This window comes from Lates calcarifer, unplaced genomic scaffold, assembly GCF_001640805.2.
Source record: "Lates calcarifer isolate ASB-BC8 unplaced genomic scaffold, TLL_Latcal_v3 scaffold_20_43, whole genome shotgun sequence".
In the NCBI taxonomy this organism is placed as follows: domain Eukaryota; kingdom Metazoa; phylum Chordata; class Actinopteri; family Centropomidae; genus Lates; species Lates calcarifer.
Genome location: NW_026118149.1, coordinates 480,958 through 503,348, shown reverse-complemented (window position 1 = coordinate 503,348; position 22,391 = coordinate 480,958). Strand labels below are relative to the sequence as shown.

General features: G+C 42.4%; 1 protein-coding gene across 5 annotated transcripts in view; it reads right to left on the bottom strand.

Moving 5' to 3' along the window:
* Positions 1–22,391, bottom strand: part of grin1b (glutamate receptor, ionotropic, N-methyl D-aspartate 1b) — a 50,855-nt gene that overhangs the window by 14,696 nt on the left and 13,768 nt on the right. For 3 of the 5 annotated variants that reach the window (XM_018693471.2, XM_018693454.2, XM_018693448.2), the window contains exons 5-20: positions 20,731–20,793; positions 19,671–19,768; positions 18,669–18,790; positions 13,252–13,426; positions 11,622–11,772; positions 11,187–11,273; positions 10,948–11,083; positions 10,440–10,567; positions 8,745–8,909; positions 7,963–8,081; positions 7,158–7,270; positions 6,920–7,068; positions 5,852–6,009; positions 5,518–5,679; positions 4,955–5,064; positions 4,724–4,869 (exon numbers count right to left, since the gene is read on the bottom strand). In XM_018693471.2, coding sequence (XP_018548987.1) covers positions 4,724–4,869; positions 4,955–5,064; positions 5,518–5,679; positions 5,852–6,009; positions 6,920–7,068; positions 7,158–7,270; positions 7,963–8,081; positions 8,745–8,909; positions 10,440–10,567; positions 10,948–11,083; positions 11,187–11,273; positions 11,622–11,772; positions 13,252–13,426; positions 18,669–18,790; positions 19,671–19,768; positions 20,731–20,793 — 2,082 coding nt within the window. The remainder of the gene's footprint in view (positions 1–4,723; positions 4,870–4,954; positions 5,065–5,517; positions 5,680–5,851; positions 6,010–6,919; positions 7,069–7,157; positions 7,271–7,962; positions 8,082–8,744; positions 8,910–10,439; positions 10,568–10,947; positions 11,084–11,186; positions 11,274–11,621; positions 11,773–13,251; positions 13,427–18,668; positions 18,791–19,670; positions 19,769–20,730; positions 20,794–22,391) is intronic. The other 2 variants (XM_018693462.2, XM_051069465.1) reach the window with 1 other exon arrangement.

Sequence of the window (22,391 nt, the reverse complement as noted above, 5' to 3'; positions counted from 1 at the left end):
CTTCTGGGAGTAACATTAGGTTACCACTGTAGGCAGTAAGCTAGTTACCTGGACATTCGTTACAATTTAGTTCTTATGTTTCTGGTGAATAAATTTGACCCAATGCTCCAAACTTAAATTACCACCAGGACACAATCTATACACTACCAAAATAAAAGTATCTGCTCTGTTACTGTTTGTGGACTGTGATCACACATAATCTTCTACTAATACGACAGTGCAGGGAGGACTGAGGCCGGATAAAGATGAAGGTTTCACCTCATGATGTTTCTGTTGATCTGTCTGGACAGTGTCATTTCATCTAAAAATGGTTTAAATCATAATTTCCTCTTGCAGTTCTCTGAGAGCTGTCGGCGTTTTATGTGCTAATCCTCCACCGCTAACTCCTCGCTTGATGACACAACTGTTTGAAGTGCTAATAACCCTCTGCTAGCTGTTAGCCTTTAGCAGCTACTGTTTGAAGTGCTAATCCAGGCAGAGAAGTGTTGATTATTAATGTGAGTCCAGCTGCTGACGAGGCGGGAAAACATCTAGGACAAAGACTTCACACAAGAAATAATCTTTTATTGTAGGAAACAGAGCCAGCTTCTTCTTCAGCCTGAGTGAACGCTGCATTTATGTCGCTTTATATCGTAATCTGTTTATATAAACATAAGAACATCCTGAAAATTCAGATGTCTGTAATCTGTGTGAATTTACCATCATTACACAGAGAGGAGTTTCCAGTTAGAGCTGCTCAGTTTATTTTCTCCATGTTCCCTGTTTGGATCAATAACATGGATTTGTTTAAGGTTATTATTTCGTCTGTCAGCTACAGAAATGCATTTTATTCACTAAAGGAAAGAAGAAAATAACTGGAGATGTTTCCTCATCATTACATCTGGAAACCATCCCATTTATGCATTTATGAATTTGAGTTTATATAACATATGAGTTTATTTTCGGACAGAGCTGTAAATGAACCAGAGTTAGCCTCTGAGGCTAGTGTGTCAAAAAGGCATCCTAAAAATAATTAGCATAATTATGGGATCTGTTTCTTGTTATTATGAGAGAAGACAATGTGGTAATTGCCAGGAAAGATCTTGTTTCTGGAGGATTAAGAGATCAGTTCTCGTACTAATGAGATACTCAGAATTACAACATACAGATTGGTAATTATGAGAAAAGGAAAACATGGTTATCAGTCGTCCATCTGAGAAAACACAACAAAATCCTTTGTTTAAATGTTTGTAAAATATTAATGTCATCAACGGACAAAACTTAGATCATGATTTAAATGTGTCAAATCCTAACAAACAGAATGAAAATTAGAATCATGAACTCTTTACATTTTACTGTTCCACTACAGCTGCATCTTTACATTTTCATTCTGCTTTATTTATTTATTTATTCAATCTCAGATATTTTCTTCTTGATATTTTCTTGCACTGACATTTTGACGCATCCACACACTTTAGACATTTTGTGGCCTGTAATTTTGAACTAAATCTTTTTAACACTGTAGTTGTAAGATACACTTTAAATGACTTTATGAGATCATTGTCTTTGGTGAATGTAACCAGCTTCAGTCCACTGACAGAAAATTAATCTGTTAAATTAATCAGGTGAGATGGCTTCCTTTTTCATATCTGACAGTGAACTGAATATTTTCAGGTTTAAAATGTTAGTCAGACAAAAGACTCAGTTATACTAATAATAATGGTTAGATACAGTCCTAGTGTTACTGTGTGTATGTTGTATTGTGTCATGTCAGATGAAATGTTCCTGTCTCATCAGTATTCATCACACCTCCACCTCCTCTCTGAGTCCTCTCCACCTGCTTTAAACATTTCATTTCTAGTTTCAAAGACTCAGTGATTTGGCTCCTTCACACAGACAGACTGTGTTTTTATTGGTCCGTCTGCAGCACTCAGACTGTAAAATCAAAGTGAAAATAAGAGACAGACTTTTTTTAATGGGTGTGGAGCAGACCTGTCAAACAGCCAGCTCATTAATATTCAACAGCAAACGTCTCCAACTCACTGTTAAACAAAAAGAGCATGTTCATTGATCGGACATCATGATCATTTAATGACTGATGAGTGTGTGAAAGCTGCTTCACTGATGAGCTCACGTCTCCGTCTCATTTATTCTTGTCAAATTACTGAAGCAGCAGGAGAAACGATCTCTCCATCACTGTCGGATTAAAAGCAGCTTCACTGATTCTACAGCAGCATTATTATCACATCATATGTCGTGTTTGCTGTATATATCTGTACGTAGCCTGCATGTGCTCTGTGGTGTTAAACCTGTTTAATCCTCTGTTCAGTTGTGATATTTTCCTGCTCAGGTGACACCCTTTGTTTCCCCCTCAAAGAACAATAAAGTTTGATTTGATCCTTTACGAGCTCTAAAGCTGCAGCTTTCACTTTAATGACCTGCAGTTAATCCTCAAGGAGCTCCAAGGTCACCTGGCAGCAGCCATTAGATAAAGCAGGTTAATGCTGCGATGGACAGAGGATCAGACAGAAAACTGAACACTGCAGGAAACATCACAGATAGCGCATTCCTGAAGGTTCTATGTTCCTGAAGCTGTTCTGCTGTCAAACTGATCGAAACAGGTTCACTAACATGACTGTGCAGCTCTAACATGAAGGAAACTGGAGAATGGTGTGCAGATACTGATCAGAGGCAGAAAAACATCAACTGGACATTTCTGCTTCTAACTCTTTAAAATGTTAAAGACCTATGATATATGATGAATAATTAAGCACTGAAACTGAAAACTACAGATAGATGTACTGCATTATATCCTGCTGCTCTGTCTGTGTCTGTTTCCTCTGGGTGTTCCTCACTGAGCTGATCACAGACCAGCCAACAACAACAAAACATTAAACTTTGATGTGAAACACAGGAATGATGATTGCTGCCTGTTCTCTGACTGATCTGAGACCTGTGACTCATAGCTGTCACATACATATACATGTGTAATATATGTAATGTTTATTTATCTCCACAGTATATGTTTGACTGTTTCTGAGTCAGCGTGCTGACGAGCAGCGAACACAGAGCTGAAGGACCGTGTTACACATTAATAATAAAATTAAAAAAGACCACTGCTGCAGTACAGAAACACTCTGCAGCCACAGAGACACAGAGATGTTTCATTTTGATTTCAGTGTTAATGTATCTGGATTTATCTGGACCTTGTTCGCTCTTATGAACCTGTTTTAGAAAAACATTGATATTTAGATGTTCATAAAACAATTTACACTATAATTGAATTATAATCTGAAAAACAATTATACATCTAAGCATTTGTACAGTTTTCTGGACACGATGATTGATTATTGGTGATATTTACTTTCTGTTTCAGGCTGTAATTTTATGCATAATACATTGTGGACTTCAATATCATGGCCCCACACCTGATCACTACTTTGTAGACTCCAATTTACATCATCAACACAAACACGGCGGTGCTCGTATCCGGGATATTTTATCTTAATGTTCATCCAGAGGGAGGAAGTGGAGACAGGTCGGCCATCTTGATATACAATCACTAGGTTCTGGACTGTTGGTTGGACAAAATAAGATATAATATGTAACCTTTGGCTTCAGGAAACTTCATTTTTTAAATATTAAAAACAAAATTATAGACGAAATGATTAATTGATTAATCAAGGAAATAATCTGGAGATTAATCCATCCATTATCTATACTGCTTATCCGTAAAGGGCCGCGGTGGTGTTGGAGCCTATCCCAGCTGACACTGGGCGAGAGATCAAGAGATTAATCCACTAGGAAAATAACTGTTAGTTGCAGCCCTGGTGTTCATGTTTATTTATGTTCATTTAATTTTATGCATCATGAAATTTCGGTGAAAAAAAATATTGTTTTTCAGACACATAGTTGTTAAGATTGGGCAGCATTGAGCTGTAACTGCTGGATTAATAGACAGCTTCAGAGTTTCAAACGTGATGTATCAGTCAGCTGGAGGCTCTGCTGAGGAGGAGAGGCGTGCAGGTAGAAGTCTGGTTCTATTTGTGTTCATTTAATTTATCCAGAGATGGAAATAAACCATTCACACGACAGCTCAGATTCTGCAGAAAGATAAAGTCTGAGTCCAAACAGGCTATTTTTGCTCCGGACCGATCAACAGTTCAGCACAATGATGACTTTTTAATGATCCTTCATCTTCCTGCTGAGGGTGTTTTTTCTGCTTCAGAAAATAACAACAAAGACTCTCTCCCTTGTTCTCTTTCTTTTTTTAGTATGTGAGCCGCCAATGAAAAAGGAATTAAAAAGACCAATCAGACTAAATTCTCCTCCCTTCACTGATGAGGCTAAATTTAAACAACAGAACCATGAACTGTCTCAGCGTCTTAATCCTTCAGCTCGGCCCTCTCAGGTAACTGCAGCTACATCAGTGTTAAATATGAGCAGTAAGGACGTAATCATCATGGTAATAAACAAACTCCCTGAAAAGTAAACTAATGACATCAAATAGATAACAGTCATGTCACCTTTATCCTCCATCGATAAAAACAATCTACAGAACATCATTCAATTCAAACATTTTGTTCCTAGAAAATAAAATAAAGTCAAGCACAACAGAAGATTCAAACAGCAGCTCAGAACAGAATAAGAGCAGAGAGAGCATTCACTGTACAGAGGAGGTTACAGTACAGTAGAGTACAGTAGAGTGCAGTAGAGCAAAGCACAGTACAGGAGAGTCGGGTACCTGTAGGTTCTTCCTCCACACATTCACGGCAGCAAAGGCGAGCTGCATCTGTTTCCTTCGAGCGTCTTTGTGCCGTTTGTAGGCAATCTCGATGAAGATGAGGAAGATCCCGGCGACGATGCCACCAGCAACCAGCATGAACACACCTGAGGACGACAGGTGACATCAGGTGAAGTGAAACCTAACATCGACTAGCAGAGAAGTGTACTTAGTGTCCAGTCTGTTTCCTACCTGCCATGTTCTCAAAGGTGAGGGTAGCGGGGGCGTTGCTCCTAGAGTCACACTCCTGGTATCGAACCCACGTCTTGTCCAAATCCTCCATGAAGCCGTTCTCATGAGAACTGACGATAAAAAACAAAACTGTTGAAAATGGAGCAGGATATCAGCAGGATATCAGCCAGGTACCAGCAGAATATCAGCAGGGTATTAACAGGGCATCAGCGGCATGTTATTAGTAGTAAGATGTAGGGTAACAGAAGAGTATAACAAGGGTATTGGTACAGTATCAATGAGGTATACCAGGAGGCTATCAGAAAGAAACTGGTGAGCATATTAATATCAGAAGTAGTTTCAGTATTATAGTAACCCCACAGTGTCAGTGGGGTTACAGAAATGATCAAAGGGTCATCAATAAGTTTAGAAGAACATCAGAAGATGGGTATCGCAGAGTACCAGTATAGTTCCACTTAAAACAGTACCAGAGGTGAATCAGAATGACCCAGGGACTTTTTTTATCAGAGTTCCATTTGGGATCCAGAAGATAATTCTTTTTTTTTGTTTGTTTTTGTTTTTACCTGAGAATAGCCAGAGATACATTCTGTTTCCATGGACTGTCTTTCCTCATTCCAATCCCAAATCCAGAGCGGAAGAACAGCTCTCCTGTCGTCACCAGATCGCACTTTTGGGATGCCTCAAACTCCAACACAGCACTGTCCCAGATGAAGGCATGAAGCTTACTACAGGAGGAGGGAGGGCAGAAAACATTAGGTATGTGGGAGATGGAGCTTGGTAGATGAAGGTAGACCAGACCAGTCTACAGTGTGACAGGTATGGTCACATTACACCTGTGAGGTACAACAACTGAGGTCAGGATTGTTTTTCAGGTTGCTAACTGTATAAAGAGCCTACTTGTCTCGGACAGCCTGGATGGCCTCAGCGGCGCTCTCATAGTTGTGTTTCTCCATGTGCCGGTACATGGTGCTCAGCTCCACCTGCCGTCTGAAGTAGATATCCACCGAGCTCTGCTTCACTGTGGCGTAGATGAACTTATCTGATGGGTTACGCAGCTAAAAACAATGGAGTACAGCACAGAGCACAAGGTCAGAGAAGAAGTCTGATAAAACACACTGTGGACAGCTCGGGATGTGTTAGTGAAAAAACGCCTGAAAAAACTAAGCTGGTCTCCATGATGCAGGTCTGGATCGGTTCATCTCGTCAGTCCAACAGCTCCTTCTCTGTTGCACTTGGAGACGACGCTACCTCTCATGCTCCTCACTTTTGTGGGGTCCCAAGAGAATCTACTCTTGGTCCCCTTTTATATCTTATATATACATGCTACAGGAAAATCATGCACAGACATAATACTGATTTCATTTCTATGCAGATGATGTGCTAATGTATGTCTGAGCAAGGCTGGCACCACCAATGGTGTCATTTACTACGTCCTTCCTTGATGAAATTAAGAACTGAATGGTACATTTGGTGATCTACTTCCTGTCGAAGTCTAAGCACCAAAGTCTATTCCTCCTGAGCACAGCAGATTTAATTCAACTTCAGACTCTCATTCTCTTTTGTTCTTATGTAACCTACTTAAGTATGCCAAACTAACTTCATCTTAATTTAATGCATATTTGATCTTTTCACTTGGTCAAGACTAAATGATCGAGTCCACAAAAACAGCAAAGCAAAATGAAAGATAAGAGCATTATCGAAACACCATCAGAACAGAGAGAAGAAAATGGCAGATTTATAAATTAAATTTTCGTACACATATTTTCCTGCCTTACAGAATGCAGGAGTCCATGTTTAATCAGTAATAAACCGTCAAACAAAGAAAAGAATAGTGTGATCTTATAGGATCCTTTGTGGGGCCCATTGGTGAGTGTGGCCATGGGCTGGCTACCTTCCCAACAGAGCAGTAACAGATGTGCTGGACCAGTGCTCTGTTTTTTTAGTGGAAATGAAACCCTGTCTCACCCTGGGGTCATTGATGCCAGTGATGCGCTCCTCAGGCCGGTCCAGCACCAGGAAGGCTGCCAGGTTGGCAGTATATGATGCTACTATGATCATAGCGAATCCTGCCCACACCATACCCAGAATCCTCGCTGAGAAACTCCTGGGAGCTCCTGAACAGCACAAAGAGAAGTGTTATTAACAGATGAATGGATTCAGTATTTCACACAGAGCAAGAGACTGATTAGAAGAGGCTCCTCACCTTCTCCTATCCCTGAGTTCAGCAGTACTCCCCATGAGAACCACATGGCCGAGGACAGGGTGAGGGCGTCTTCTTCTTCTTCTTCACTGTTCACTTTAAACCTTCCAAACGGGCTGAACACAAACACACAGGTACGTTACATCATGCTGTACTGTGTTGTGTTGTTTTGGGTTGTGTGGCATCATACTGGATTGTACTACACTGCATAATTTCATGTTTCGTCATGTTGTAGCAGACTGAGTTTTGTATTGTTTTCAAGTTTCACATTTCATTGTAGGCCTGACTGAATGTGTGTGTATAGTGTTGCATTGTGTCATATCATATAATGACAGCATTGTGTTGTATCTTTATCATTATTTTGTGGTATTGTCCTGTATTGTATCATGTTGTTATAAAGTGCTGTATTTCATCGCACTGCATTGTGTTTTATTGTCGTGTCAAAGTTCTTGTTCTTGTCACTGACAGACTCAGATTGTTCTTCTCAGTGTCTAACAACATGATAGGATTCCTACAGAGACAGAGCTTTTTATTAAAGAGGAAGATCCTTTTAGCTTCACCAGAAACATCTCTATATATCTCTACCAGACACAACAAGGAGGGTCATTTCAAAATAAAACAGGAAATAATAAATTAGCCAAGACAAGGAGTCAGTTAGAAGGAGAGAGCATGACAAACAGATGGAGGCGGTCACTCACTCCAAGAACGATGGGAAAATAAGGTCCAGGTTCAAAAATAAAAAGAATTAATAATTAATCAGCTTCAAGAAGAAAATGTGCATTGTGTGATCATGTGATCATGTGCTTACCTGAACCGGTCTAATAGGTAAAGCATCACTGCCACCACATGGACCGACAGACCGACTAACAGCCACAGTGTGCTCTGGAACGGCTGCATGAATGAATCCAGAGTGCTGCGAGGGATTTCCTGAACACACAACCAACACACACAGTGTCAACACAAATCCTGGGCTCAAGGGCAATGGCAGGAGGATCCTGCTTTAACTGACAGATCTTAAATCAGTGGGAAGTGGGTGAAGGTGGGACTGAAGTCTCCACCCTGTTGACAGTTTTGGGGGTTGGGTGGGGGCTGCGGGGCCCGGGGGGGGGGGGGGGGGGGGGAGAGATTGGGGGCGGTCGATGGAAACTATCGACCTGCTTTCTGCAGCTGTGGAGCTGATTTCCGGCTGTGATCTGGGTCACCATGACCTAAAATATCTCAAAATATGTGTGAGAGCAGCTGTGAGGAGGAGGTCAGACTGTCACATCAGCTCTGTTAACACCATCACACTGCAGCACATTAACATCCCGTCTGTAGCCTCCAAACAAATCCTCCTCTTTTGAGTACCATATGGTGACTGTTCTGATTAGAGTATCTATGGTTGTGATTTACCATTCATTAGGACAAATGAACCTTTAACTAACACACTGATTTCTTTCAGTAATTGTATTTCAGCTTCAGGTTCTTCACACTATCTGAGCACATTCATTTCCTTCAGACAGTTTTCTAGTTGTTCTTTTTGTAAAGGTTTGGTCGTCCTGCCTCAGACGGCTGCAGAGACAGAGGAGACCACGGCAGGAATCTGCTTACCTTCTTGACGAGGATGGTGAGCCCTTGGTATTTGAAGGGCTTGGAGAACTCGATGTACTGAGCGCGCTCGTTGTTGATGGTCAGGGGGGCGACAATCATGTCGGCGAGACCTCCCAGCAGCTCCCCCATCATCCCATTCCACTCCTTCTTGTTACTGTTGTTCACCTGCAGGAGGAGGGTGAAGATAATCTGGAATCCAGTCTGACGGTGTTTCATCAAACATAAACATCAAGAGAATTCCAAAATAAAAGCTTCGTCAGAACTTGCATAAATCAATACATCAGTCGTGGTCATTGACTTACATTTCACACAATGGTCTATGGTTCTCAGTCTAGGGGTCAAGACCTTACACAAAATGATTTTTATTCACTCAGCCTTTCCTTTGGTCTTTTTTAGTGAATGATGATCATGTGAAATAAGACAAAGAGCAGTTGTGGTTGAACTGGTGACGAGAGGGGAGGAATGTTCAAGTGCAGCCTGAGATGTTAAACGAGAGTCGACCTGACAGTCTGCAATCAGGAACAGGGAGGTGAGCAGCACAATAACACAACATACAGATTCCTGAAGTCTGATTTCTACAAAACACATCCTGACACCAAACAAGACTAGAACTACCTAGTCCTTGAGCTGGTTCCACGAACCAGTCCAGCTCTTGAGTGTTTTGTGAGGAAAAAATCTAATCGGTGACTGATGTGTTCTCTCTCACAGCTTCTGACCAAACGCTTACATTTGTTCAGTAAATGATAGTTAATAGTATTCTAATCTTACTACATGCTGTATCACAGCTGTTCCATTCATTCACCCCTTTAACTGAAATCCATTGGTTTTATTTCACACTGACAAAGTCCTTAGCAATCAATCATTGATTAATTATGTCCATCCCTGTTTGTTGATTCATAGTAGTAGTTGGAGTAGTTGGTTTCTTTTTGAAGTATATGTATCAGTATAAAGTTTATTTCACTGTCAGATTCAATCATCAACTGTGGGTTTGAATATTTGTGTCTAATGTGTTGTGTTTAATATCTGACGGACTAAACTGATCTTTGAATTTGAACATTTAATGACAGGTGGAACTTTTCTCTGTCAGGAAAACGAAGCCATTTTTAACCAGAGATAAATCTGTAGAAGAAAGGACAGATGTGAGAGAGGAGGAGGCATTAGAGAGAGGACAGACTGGGGAGAATAAAAAAGAGAGGAGGTGATGGAGGATGTGATGGGGGGGGGTGATTTGGAGCAGTGAAGAGAGCAGCAGACAGAGAGAGAGAGAGAGAGGGAGAGAGAGAGGGAGAGAGAGAAATGACTAAACGTCTCTCGGCTTCAACAAGGTCAGAGTCAGGGACGGAGTGGTGGTCTCCATAGCAACAAGCCTCAGTGATGTACGGGTGTTGAATCAGTAAACAGGTCAGAGACTCAGTGAATTCATCCAGATCAGTCCTCAGTCTGATCCTAAACCAGAGCTGCCAAAAAACACTGTTTACAATAAGACCAGCAGCATCAGAGACTCTGTACAAAACACCTCCACCTCCAGCAGACACACACCTCTCAGCTGATACCTGTACCTCCATCTTTACTGAAAAGATGGCATGCACCAGCAGCTGAGAGAACCGGTCTCCGTGGTCAGTCCTCTGACACCTGTTACCTGACAGACAAAACTCAGGGCTGGAAATGTCCAGAGACACACACAGAAATACTCACTCGCTCCTGCGTCCCAAATTTCCCATCAGCCACCAGGTGAACCTCATAGGTGAAGTTCATGCTCATCGCCAGCTTGATGAGCAGGTCGATGCAGAAACCATAGCAACACTGAGGGACGATGGGCTGACCTGCATGCACACACACACACACACACACACACACACACAGACTGAGACAAGCAATCAGCTGATAGATGTGTGTATGTGTGGTCTTGTGTGTCTATTTTTGTGAGGACCCTAGCAGTGAGGACATTTTGGCCGGTCTAAGCTGAGTCACACACTAACAGATGGAGGCAGTGGTATTCCAGCTGCTCCTGTTAAATCCCTGTTTTTGTCAATGGAGTCTGGTAGAGAGATATAGAGATGTTTCTGGATCTTCCTCTTTAATAAAAAGCTCTGTCTCTCATCATGTTGACAGACACTTGTCCATTGCAGCAGCTGTTGGTGGTGTCTGGGTGGAGTCACTCAGGGTCCTCACAAGTACAGACAGTTGGACAGTGGGTGTGTACCTGGTATGGTCCCGTTGGGTCCGGTACAGATCACCTTCTTGATTAAGACTCCGTTAACGGTGTACTCCTCTTTACACGTCCCGTCGCTCTTTGTCGGCTTCACGTAAACAAACGGCTCCTGGTGGATCGTCACGATCTGAACACACACACACACACACATTCTGTACAGACTCCAGGGCGCAGGTGAAGTGAACACATCATGTGGAGGCGTGTGAACTAACAGGCAGCAGTATTCGTACCTTGAGTTTGGTCGACATCTGGTATCCAACTGGTTTCTCTGTCTCTCCTCCAGGCCAGATGATCTTCCTCTGAGGGTTCATCACAACCTGAAACACACACACACACACACAGAGGTTGTAATGTTGTTCCAGTCAGGTCTCACTGTGACAAGATGACTAAATGACAGCATCAATACTGCATCTGTACATTCATATTTAAACACACCTACCACACACACACACACACACACACACAGGATCTCTGCTGCAGCCTGAAGATGCTGCACAAACCAAACCACTGAGTGACTCCAGTCACTGCACAAACTACACGTCAAACTCTGGACTGACTAATCCCCTGAACCAGGTGTGAGACCAGGTGTGAGACCAATTGTGAGACCAGGTGTGAGACCAGGTGTGAGACCAGGTGTGAGACCAGGTCAAACAGGTATAGCATACCTGTGATCCGTTGAAGACTCCGACCTGGACGAGGCGACCCGGTTTCTGTTGGTAGTTCAGGATGCTGTAGGTGGCGAAACGCCGGTCGCCGTCGTCATTAAACTCGATCCGTCCCGTCAGACCATCGGGGTACTTTGATGACATCAGCACCCTGAGGAGCCAATCGGAGAGCAGGGAAAGTCAAATCAGCTCAGTGGACACCTGGTTTTCTTTCTGGTTGTGTTTTATTTTGAATTTAAAGATGAGGAAACACAACAACAGGTCACATGATGCTGCTGCCGTGTCACTGCAGAGACCGAGCCTGATACTGGACAACATCAGTGAGGATGATTCAACCCGACCCCACGCTCTATATAGGTCACACAGAGAGGAGGAGGAGGAGGAGGAGGAGCAGTGACAGAGAGGTTTATTATCCCAGTTGTGTCAGTTTGACTTGAAGCTGAATCCAGATCAGATCAGTGAAGCATCTCTGACTCCAGCTGAAGGTGGAGGAACCGACTCCACTCTGAGAATTAGAAACTCTCAGAAACTCAAACTGGTTAAACTCATGAATGCACAGCGCTCACGCAGCGCTCCCTTCCTCTAAACTCATCCTCTTCAACGACTACTCAGAGCTTTGTGCTTCTGTTGAATATCAGTTACTGACGGTCTGTGTCAACAGCAGGATGTGATCAATATCCATCACTTTTCTACAGAAAATAAACAGCAGGCAGTTGTATTTCTGGTTTACTGTGTGAGATTCTGATGAAACACTAACTGATTTAAGATCATGCATCACGCGAGAAGCTGAAATTCAAAGGTCGTAAAACTCCACAACACTTCCTCAAGCCTCATGTTTAGATGATAACTCTGGTGTTTTTGATCCTGGGTATCTGATTACTTCTTCCACCACTGAAAGTCACACAGTAACACAGACACACTAACAGGTGGAGGCAGTGGTATTCCAGCAGCTCCTGGTTAAATCCCTGTTTTTGTCAATGGAGTCTGGGTTCAGTGTAAAGATTTATGTCCCTATCAATCATTTACACCCCAAAACATATAAAGGTTTAAAAATACCAGACTTATCCTTTATCACCATTTTCCTAAACAGTCAGTATCTCCATATTTCAATGCCCCGTTCCAATAAATCAAGGCAGTAGACAGTGTTCTTCACCACAGGTGTCTGCTCAGATGTCAGTTGGTAAAAACTTTGTTTCCATTTCCAAAAGAAAATCCAGGTCCAGTCCAGCTGAGGACCTTTGTTGCATGTATCTCTATTGTCTCTACTGCATAAAGGCAAAAATCTCCCAAAAATAAAAAACAACTTGAAAATAAAAGCCTGTAAGTCCAAACAGTTCACTAAGCCACAAACACTTTGAAGAAATCAAAGCAGATCCCTGTACACATTATACTCCACACACAGAAGCTCGAGATGCTTGAACTTCTGTTTCACTGGTAGATTTACTCAGTGGTTCAGATATTTTAGAACTGCTGTATGTTTCTCATGCTGATATGATTTCACCTGTTTGACCCAAAAATCTGAAATGGTCCAGACTGAAGCATAAAATGAACACAGGATTCTTGTTTCTCTCTGTCACCACCCCAGTCTGACCTCTGACCCATCAGTGGTCCAGACGGTGGCGGTACTGACCGTTTGAAGAGCGGTCCGGTCCTCCAGATGTTGGTGTTTCCCACGCAGCCCCGCGGAGGCTCTGTGATGTTCTCCTTCTCAAACAGCTCCTGCAGAGACTGAGCCACCACCGCCACGGCGTCCGCGATGTGAGCCGACTCGTTCTTACCGTTAATCAGCTGGAGGCCCAGCAGGCCTGCACCGCACACAACACACAACACACACAGACACAGACACACACACACACAGCAGGGAGTTAAACAGGCTGCAGACTGAATACTGCCCTCATTCACACAGACACATTAATTAAAAACTCTCTCACACACTTTAATTTTACTGATCTAATTAAAAAAGTGCTCCTGTGTAATTCAAACACACACACTCTGGGCTTCAGGCGTCAGGTCAGTGTTGAGTACTACCAAACTGCATGCTGGGAGTTCACTCTGAGAATCACAGCCGTTTGTCTCAGGACAGAAAAAGCCTCTCTGAGACGTTATGAACTGTGTCTGGTGTTTTCCTTCAGCGGAAACTTGTCACGCTGAAACAAAAAGTGTCTACATCTGTCTTCCAGCTGACCCACAGCAGCTGGCTAACACTGTTAGCATTCCCCACTGAAATCACTGTGGAAAGCTGGCTAATACTGTTTGCGTTTTATCATTTCCCACTAAAGCTAGTAGATACAGACCAGTAACATTCCTTCCTGAAATACAGTTACTTAACGTTTCCCTCTAAAAGTTTTTGATCCTTTTTTATTTTGTTTGGAGCACAGTTTGCTAACATTAGATAGCTAACTAACACTTAGAATTACTCACTGAAACTACAGCTAGCTAACATTTCACCCAAAATACTGGAAGCCTCACAGCCCACAAACTTTACCTTTACTACCCTAACCAGATTTCTAATCCTTAATCTGAAAGCAAGTTTTATTTGTTTGTTTTTGTGTTGTTTTTTTTTAACATCATTATCATCAGGTAAACAAATCAAAACTTCTCCAGACTCGTACGGTTATAAGGTTGTTGTCTGGACCTTGCACCTCTCCCTAAAACTAATAAATAAAAAAACTAAAACTAAAAAAAATAAACTGACACAGCCAATTCTGTTAATTACACAAACACGGGCACAATCAGCTAATTTCCCTAAATGAAACTAATGGATAAAGCTGGTTATTCTTATTAAAAACCTATGGCCCACCAGCTTTTCTAATTATAATTAATGTCTTCCACAGGAGCAGATCTTATTATTTCCACTGAGGAATGCTAACAGTGTTAGCACACTGCTGTTTAGTTCGCTGAAAAACCAAATGCAGAAACCTTTTCTTCATAATGTGACAAGTGTCTGGTGAAGAAAAACAACATGAGAATTCATAAAGTCACAGTACAGCTTCATAGGTTTCTTTGTAGGGACTTGTTACAGAAGCAACCCTTTCACAACCCTGTCAGACTCTACAGATAAAACGGGGTGGACACAATAAGAGGAACACCTTTGCAGTCTAATGTACCTCATGTTATTCTGTACACCCCCTCTAACACTGAAAGGTCCTGTTGAGAAGTTTGGACTGATGTTTGCAGCTAACCACCGCCGTCATCAGAGAGCCAAAGTGAAAGCAAAACTTCTGGGTCTGGGTCGCTTCTTGTGTTGAAGGACAGTTGATATTTTAAGCTTTTATTTGATAGATGCAGTGAAGAACAACAGTAAATGAGAATTGTTTATTCAATACAACAGACGTTTATGGATATTGATGAAACTACGTTACGATGACAGAAGAATCTGCACTGCTGGGAGATAAAAATTAATAGTTGATTAACTTGGTGACAATCTCAAAGGTTTCAGCTTCTAATAACGGCAGATGTAGCAGTGAGTGATTTGTCTTTGAATATGGAGGGAAATGTCACGCGACAGTTTGAAAGATCAGAGTTAGAGTTAGGGAGTTGCTGAAGCTAGTGGAAAGAAGGACTGACTGGATGTGAAGTGATGACTTCAGGTCTGATATTGATAAAAACAGACGATTGCTAAAAATATGTCAAACAATTGTGCTACTGCAGGTCAGATGTCTGGAATATAAACTGCACTTTCTGATTTAAAAGTTTAAAAGGATCTAACTGCCTTGCACAATGATTTGGACTTGGTGTGGAAATGTAGAGTCATAATAAGAACAAACAACATCCTTAGAGATTGGCAAAAAAACTCATGGGCGACTTGCTGGATTTGTTCCAGGGCTTTCAGCCACATCCTATTGAGGGTTGATGAAGGCCATGAGATGTGGCTGAAAGCTCTACAGGAAATTTATAAAATAGACACTGAGTTAAGAAGTTTTTGTCAAAATACTATTTCCACGGTCAAGAATGAATCTTGGGCTAGAAGATAATGTCATTAAATTCTCAAGGGTTCATCTTCTGGAGAGCAGAGGGAAATCTGACAGGGCAAATCTCAAAGATAAAGGTCTCTAAATATGAATATAAAGACTCTGTGGGTTAATGTCACAGTAAAAAGGCTTTAATCTGAAACAGTTTCCCTAAAAAGAAACCTCAAACCTCTCTGACAGAGACAAAACAGCTGAGGATTATTTTGTGTGCAGTCTTGCTACACTTTTAAGAAAATGATGGATAATTTTTGACACATCTGGAATCTGGGGGGAGACAAGGATGTGTAGAAAAATAACACATCATTTCTAAGAGTGCAGCAGCTGGTGAGGATGTTTCCTCAAACAAAAAGCCACGGCAACAGAGTGGGGAGCCGATTACCCAGCAGCCAGAGAGATGTACACAGTGATGAGGATACACATTAATATGTCCAACAGCTTATAGAAATGGTTTTAATTGGTGTTAGTGGGTTAAATCATGTAAAAGTTTCAGTCAGAAGTAAATGAATGAGTGTTCATATGCTGAGGTGATTATAACACCTGCAGTTAAGGACAATAACGGAGTTAAATTTTAGAATTGTGGAGTAGCAAGCATGTTGTCTTATGGTTGACTATGGCCAAAAGTATGTGGACACCCAAACACCGAGATACAATTTGTACAATTTGATTGATGTTGCCGTCACCAACATGTGATCATTTACTGCAGGTTTGACGGGATGTGAACTCTCTTATCCTGACCTGTAACACTGAACCTCAGCACTGGACGTAAATCATGAGGTGCACATCTGACACGGGTGTAGCTCTGAAATACTGGGCTGGTTCCTCCACACCAAATGATCAAAACTGTTTCTTTATGGACTTGGCTTTGTGCACAGGGACATTGTCTTATTGTAACAGAAAAAACTGTTGACATAAAGTTAGAAATATAGTGTGCTCAAAATATCATTGTGTGCTGGAGCTTTAAGTTTTCCCTTCTAAGAATAAAGTATTGATTATTGAAATTGTTTCCAATTATTAATTTTTTTAATGCACTAATCAATCGTTGCAGCTCTAAAAGGAATTCATAACTTAACTGATCCATCCATGAGTTCTGGTTACATTTACTGTATCAATTATATCAGTAGGAATTAGTGCAGGAATTACTGAAAAAAATGTGACATATTAATAATGAAATGTGCAGTAGTGATGATATATGACGGTTAAACAGATAATAAATTCATATGTGTGATTAAAGTCTTTAATTTAAGTTGAAGAGATAAATTTTAAGGGGTGTCCACATCCATTTTGTCATATAGTGAAGCTGTTTCCATCATGTGTTCATCTGGCTGACTGAGTAATCAGCTGACTCAATAAACTCCGCCCCCCACACTCCATGTTGCAGTGGGCGGGGTCTGAATTGACCAAGAGCAGAGAGCAAAGCATCAAGCAGGTAACAGGAAGTAGCGGCGGCACCTTACCAGTGTTTGTTCAGATATACGTCACGGTAACCGCGGCGACACTAGCTGTTTATCAACCCCGCCCCACCACCACCACCACCACCCCACCACCCAATCGACCCTGCATAAAGCTCAACACCCACCACCCCCCCCACCCTCTTTAAAGCAGCACATGTTATTGGCTTGTCTACTGTGTGAACAGGCGGACGGGCGGGCGGACGACACACACTATAAATGAAACAAACAAAAAGATGTTAGACACATTTAAAGCCACACAGTTACAATGAGCCAGAAAAGAAAGCGGTGGTTAGGAACCTTTAAACATGTTGGCTTTTTTTTTTTTTTTTTTTGATGTTTAAACGTTCAACCAGCAGTCAGAAGAAACCAGAGAGAGAAACACACCAGGACACTGAGAAGCTAACTGACTGTGATGAGGATTATTCCTTCATCAGAGACCTACAGCTCTACCAGAGAGAGAGGAAGAAAGAAAGAGGAGGAGGCAGCCATGTTTCCATCCAATCATTTTAAAGCTCATGATGACTAAAACACCTGATGCTCTCAAATGTTCAGTGGAACCAGCAACTCTCTGCTGAACTCTGTGATCAGCTCCTGTAGTCAGTGTCTCCATGGATGTTCAGACTCTTACTGGATTACTGTGACACTGAGGGATTCAGAAGGACGTTCTGCAGCTATATGAGGAACAAGTTTTCTTCTATTGTTTCTTAGCATGTTTATGGACATTTACTCATGATGAACATCTGAGATGACGATATGTTCAGGAAGTGTAGTTCACAGTGAATCTAATAATGTGAGTTTCATATCTGCAGTGGAATACAAAGGGTGTTAAAGTATCAACAACCTACTAATGCCTTAGCAGAAACCTAATAATGTGTTAAAACCTGTTTGTTGTCATAAATAAGCCTTAACCCCTACAAATAGTAACTACTGCTACTAAAAATGTTCACAGTATTTTGGCTGCTGTAATCTTTATACCACCCAGCTACCCCCCCTCCCATCCCAACAACCCCCAACAGTTCTGTACCAGTTCTGTCACATATTTATCTCCAGCATTTAAAACTGTGCAATCAAACAAATCAAGGATCTTTATAATAAATATCAATATCCATGTAAACCTCTGATTTAAAAAAACATATAAAACGGTTTCTTCTCTTCGTGTAGTTTTGTTATTTACATTATCTGCAGCTGTACTTCCTACTTTCAGATAAAACTTCTTGCTGTGCTCACTGCAAAGGCAGTTTGTTTACTGTGAACTGTGCCAAAGTCGACGTGAAACTAATTTTAAATGCTCAGCAGTTTGACACCAGGAGAAAAGGAGAAAACAGCTCCTGAAGACTCTGATCTATTTCAGTCTGCAGGTGACAGGTTTGTTTCCTGGTGCAGCAGCTGAGACGTCCAATAAAACATGGCTGCTATCTGCCTGATGAAGATACAGGTTTTGTCTCGTTGATGGAAACAGCTTTTACACAAACGTCGAATTCTGTGGAGAATTACTCTGAGGTTTGGATGGAAGCAGAGCTGAGAGACAGTGGGAGAGAGGGGAAGAGAGAGAGAGAGAGAGAGAGAGAGAGAGGAAGAAGAGATGAAGGTTAGTGAGGAAGAGGAGGAGGCAGAGACTGACATACCATCTGGAGCGTCATTCAGAGCTTTGCCGGTCATCTCCCTCTCTCCGACCAGCCAGACGTAACCAGAGCCAGTCATGTTGAGCTGACGGGCGGCTTTATACACCGCTGCAGCTTCGTCCTCACTGCAAACACACAAAAACACACACAGAGGGTAAAGAACCGAGGCCACAGAAGACGCCTGTAGGTTTTTCATTCAGAGTTCTAGTAGCAGTTCTATCAGCCACAACATTAAAACCACTGATCATCTCATTATAATCCAGTGTTCTGCTGGGAAACCTCAGCTCCTTCATTCATTTGGATGTTACTTTGACTCGTACCACCCACCTAAACATTGTTGTGGACCAAGCACCCCCCCCATGGCAGGACAACACCACACCACAAAGCCTGTTCAGGAACACGACAAAGAGCCCTAAGGTGTTGACTTGGCCTTCAAACTCTCCAGATCCCAATCTGATCCAGCATATCTGGAATGATCCGGAACAAGCCAGATCCACTGAGGCCCTCATCCCGTAGCCCACAGGACCCAAGGGATCCGCTGCCAATGTCCCAGCGGGTCCCAGAGGTCCTGGTCCATGCCCCGGTCCAGTCAGAGCTGTTTGGTAGCACAAGGGGAACCTACACAGTATTAGGCAGGTCCTACAGATGCTGGATCAGATTGGTGTGTTTAGGTGAGTGGTGCATGTCAAAGTAACATCCAGATGAATGAAGGAGCCAAGGTTTCCCAGCAGATCCTACATCCCAATCACTAAGACTTTTGGTGTGACTCTCCTCAAGTTTTGTCATTGTGTTCAAACAGTATGACTGGAACGTTTTATTAGGTGCATGTCTATATTTGCATCTTGAGAGCAACTGATTCTGAACTGACAATTCCTTTTGTGGCGACCAGTGGTACATCCAATCAACCGAGTGGTAATGATGTGTTTAACAATGCAGTGGCGCTGACTATTTATATAACAGTAATAATGACCTGATAAATAACCAAGACGTGTTTGTTGTACAGACCTGGCAGACAGGATGATGACCCGAGCCTCCAGGTCTTTGGCCTCCAGCAGCAGAGCTGTCAAGTTGGTGTCCTGGCTGAACAGCAGCACCTTCTCCGCCTGGAGGACCACCATGCAGGGCGACAGGTGACCGCGCAGGGCGACAGGTGACAATGCAGCATGACAGGCACCATCGTAGGACATTGAGAAACACGGCAGAACAAAACACCACAGAACACATCATAGGACAGGCATCATTAGCTCAGAACCATCAAGATCCCCTCCCTCTCCCATCCCGACATCCCACACCCCACCCCCCATCCAAGCCTCGACCATGCTCCCTCTCACCCACGCTATCACGGGAGGAGGGTGGCGGGGCCAAAAAATGGAGACAAAAAGTTTTGAAGATCTGCTGAACTGAAAGAAAACTCAAAGTCGAAGCTTGAATACAAAGGAGAGGGGCAAAAAGTTGTGCATGGTGTGGTGGCACATGCAAACTGAGGCGCTTTCAAGACTCCAACCAACCAACCAATCAGGGACGTGCATGTTAGAGAGCGCTGATGCAACCGCAAATTAAAAAAAAGATTTGAGTGAAGAGAAGGAAGAGGAGGAGGAGGAGGAGGAGGGAGGCGGGGAGAACAGGAGCAGGAGGAGGAGGAAGGGGTGGAGGAGAAAGTTGCTCATTTCTCAAAAGAAAAAGAAAAAGGAGGTTTGATGTTGCAGAGGAGTGAGAGGATCCTGTTGGGTGGTGTTCCTCAGATCTGCAGACAGAACCAAGCCTCAGCCTGGCTGCATGCAACCCTTCACATGGAAAAAAACTCAAGGGGGGGGGGTGGGGGGAGGGGAGGAAGAGGAAGGGCGTCTCTCCTGCGAGTGTAAACCCATTCCCGGTGTGCAGGACTCATGAAAAATCAAAAGAAAGAAAAGAGATGGTGGAGAAAAGACGTGCCACCAGGATAAGAGTCTATCTCTGGAGCCGGGTTGGATTCTGGGCGGGCGGGGCTGACTGGTGTTTGGCTACTACTGGACGAGCTCAGAGATTGGTTGGGCGGCGTGCATCATTTGACCATGCAAGTTTATACCTTGGGTGTTCTCCTGAAGTCAAAGTTCTGTTGGTCGAGGTTTTCATAGTTCCTGTTTTTAGTCTGATGGGTAATGTGCACAGAGAAAATATGCAGACACAGAAGAAGATTATAGACAGTCAGAAAAAATGGGGCGCAGCAAAGCATCCAACAAATGATTCTGCTTCAAGTCAGGAGGCTGGAGGGAGCACGCAAACACATCACACACTGTCCACCTGTCTGTCTGTCCACCTGTCTGTCTGACCACCTGTCTAATATAACTGTAAGATCCTAGCAGGATGACCAAACTGAGATCATGATGAGAAGACGTTAAACTGGTGAAGATGAATTAAAGGTTTATTTAAATCATCCGCTGACCAACGACTGTGTGATATAAAACTGACCCAGACAGATTAGATACTGTATGTCCAGGATGTGTTTGGCTTAGCTTAGCACAAAAAACAGAAATGCTCCACCTTCTAACAGCTCCAAAAATAAGATAGTGTTTTATTTGATGCTAAATTTCTGCTAGCATACTGTGCATAGAAGCAAATTTTGCCCCACAGTTACTGTTAACAAAAGATAAGCATAGCTTGTTAGCTTAGAGCGCTAACTACATTCTCTGTGTTGCCAGTTAGCTTTAAGACTAAATTAAGTTATCAATTACTCAGCAGTGCTAGCATGTATGTTGTCTACAGAAAAAACTCCCCTTTCCAACAGTTCATAGGAGCTGCTTGGAAACATGTTTCAAAACTCAATTAAATCTGTAGTAACTGGGCTGTGGACCAAACCTCCAACAAACAAACTGAAATCCACATGTGGCAATTTGATTTGAAATCCAAACAAACCTTTAAGGAAAAATAACCATTCAATGACTTCAGTCCAGTTTTTGTTTGATCCACCACTGATGTGACTAACTTACTGGCAAAATATAATTATTGAAACATCATCAACATCACAGACAAAAGGTCTTAAAGTTCTGCTTCTCATTTTCATTCATATTCAACACCTTCTCCTCATAAACAGCCCCAACAACACCTCTACAGGACAACACAACCAACAGAGTTAAGCTAACGACTTAAAGCTGTCCCACTCCTATAGGTTCCAACTCTCATCAGCAGGTGATTTGTTATCTATTTACCAACATTCACAAAAAAACATTCACACTCCAGTCCTAAATTAACCTGCATGTCTTTGGACTGTGGGAGGAGGCCAGAGGAGGCACAGAAAAGCTCAGACTGAACCGGGGTTCAAACCCACAACCTTGTTGTTGTGAGGCGACAGAGCTAACCACTGCATTATGGTAAAAACTGTGTAGTCCTGTCTCTCTTGAAATATTCTATTAATGACTCTACTGAATAATCATAGTATTAAGTATTAAAGTATTAAAGGAGTATTATGGGAACACTACAGGCAATACCCTCTTGCTCTTCTGTCACTATGATCATGAAGGTGACATCAGCCCACAGAGTATATAGGCTACAGTAGTATGTATGTTTAGAGAATATTATAGATCCAAAATGAAACTGACAGAAAGGGAAGACTGTGAGAAAACATCTGCTGCCTCAGCACCATGGACAGCTCCGTGGATTTCTACTACTACATCTACTCATCTACTCACCAGTCCACCTTTACAGCCTCGTTGTGTTTCTACTCACGCTCTTTCAAACTCTCACTAACTT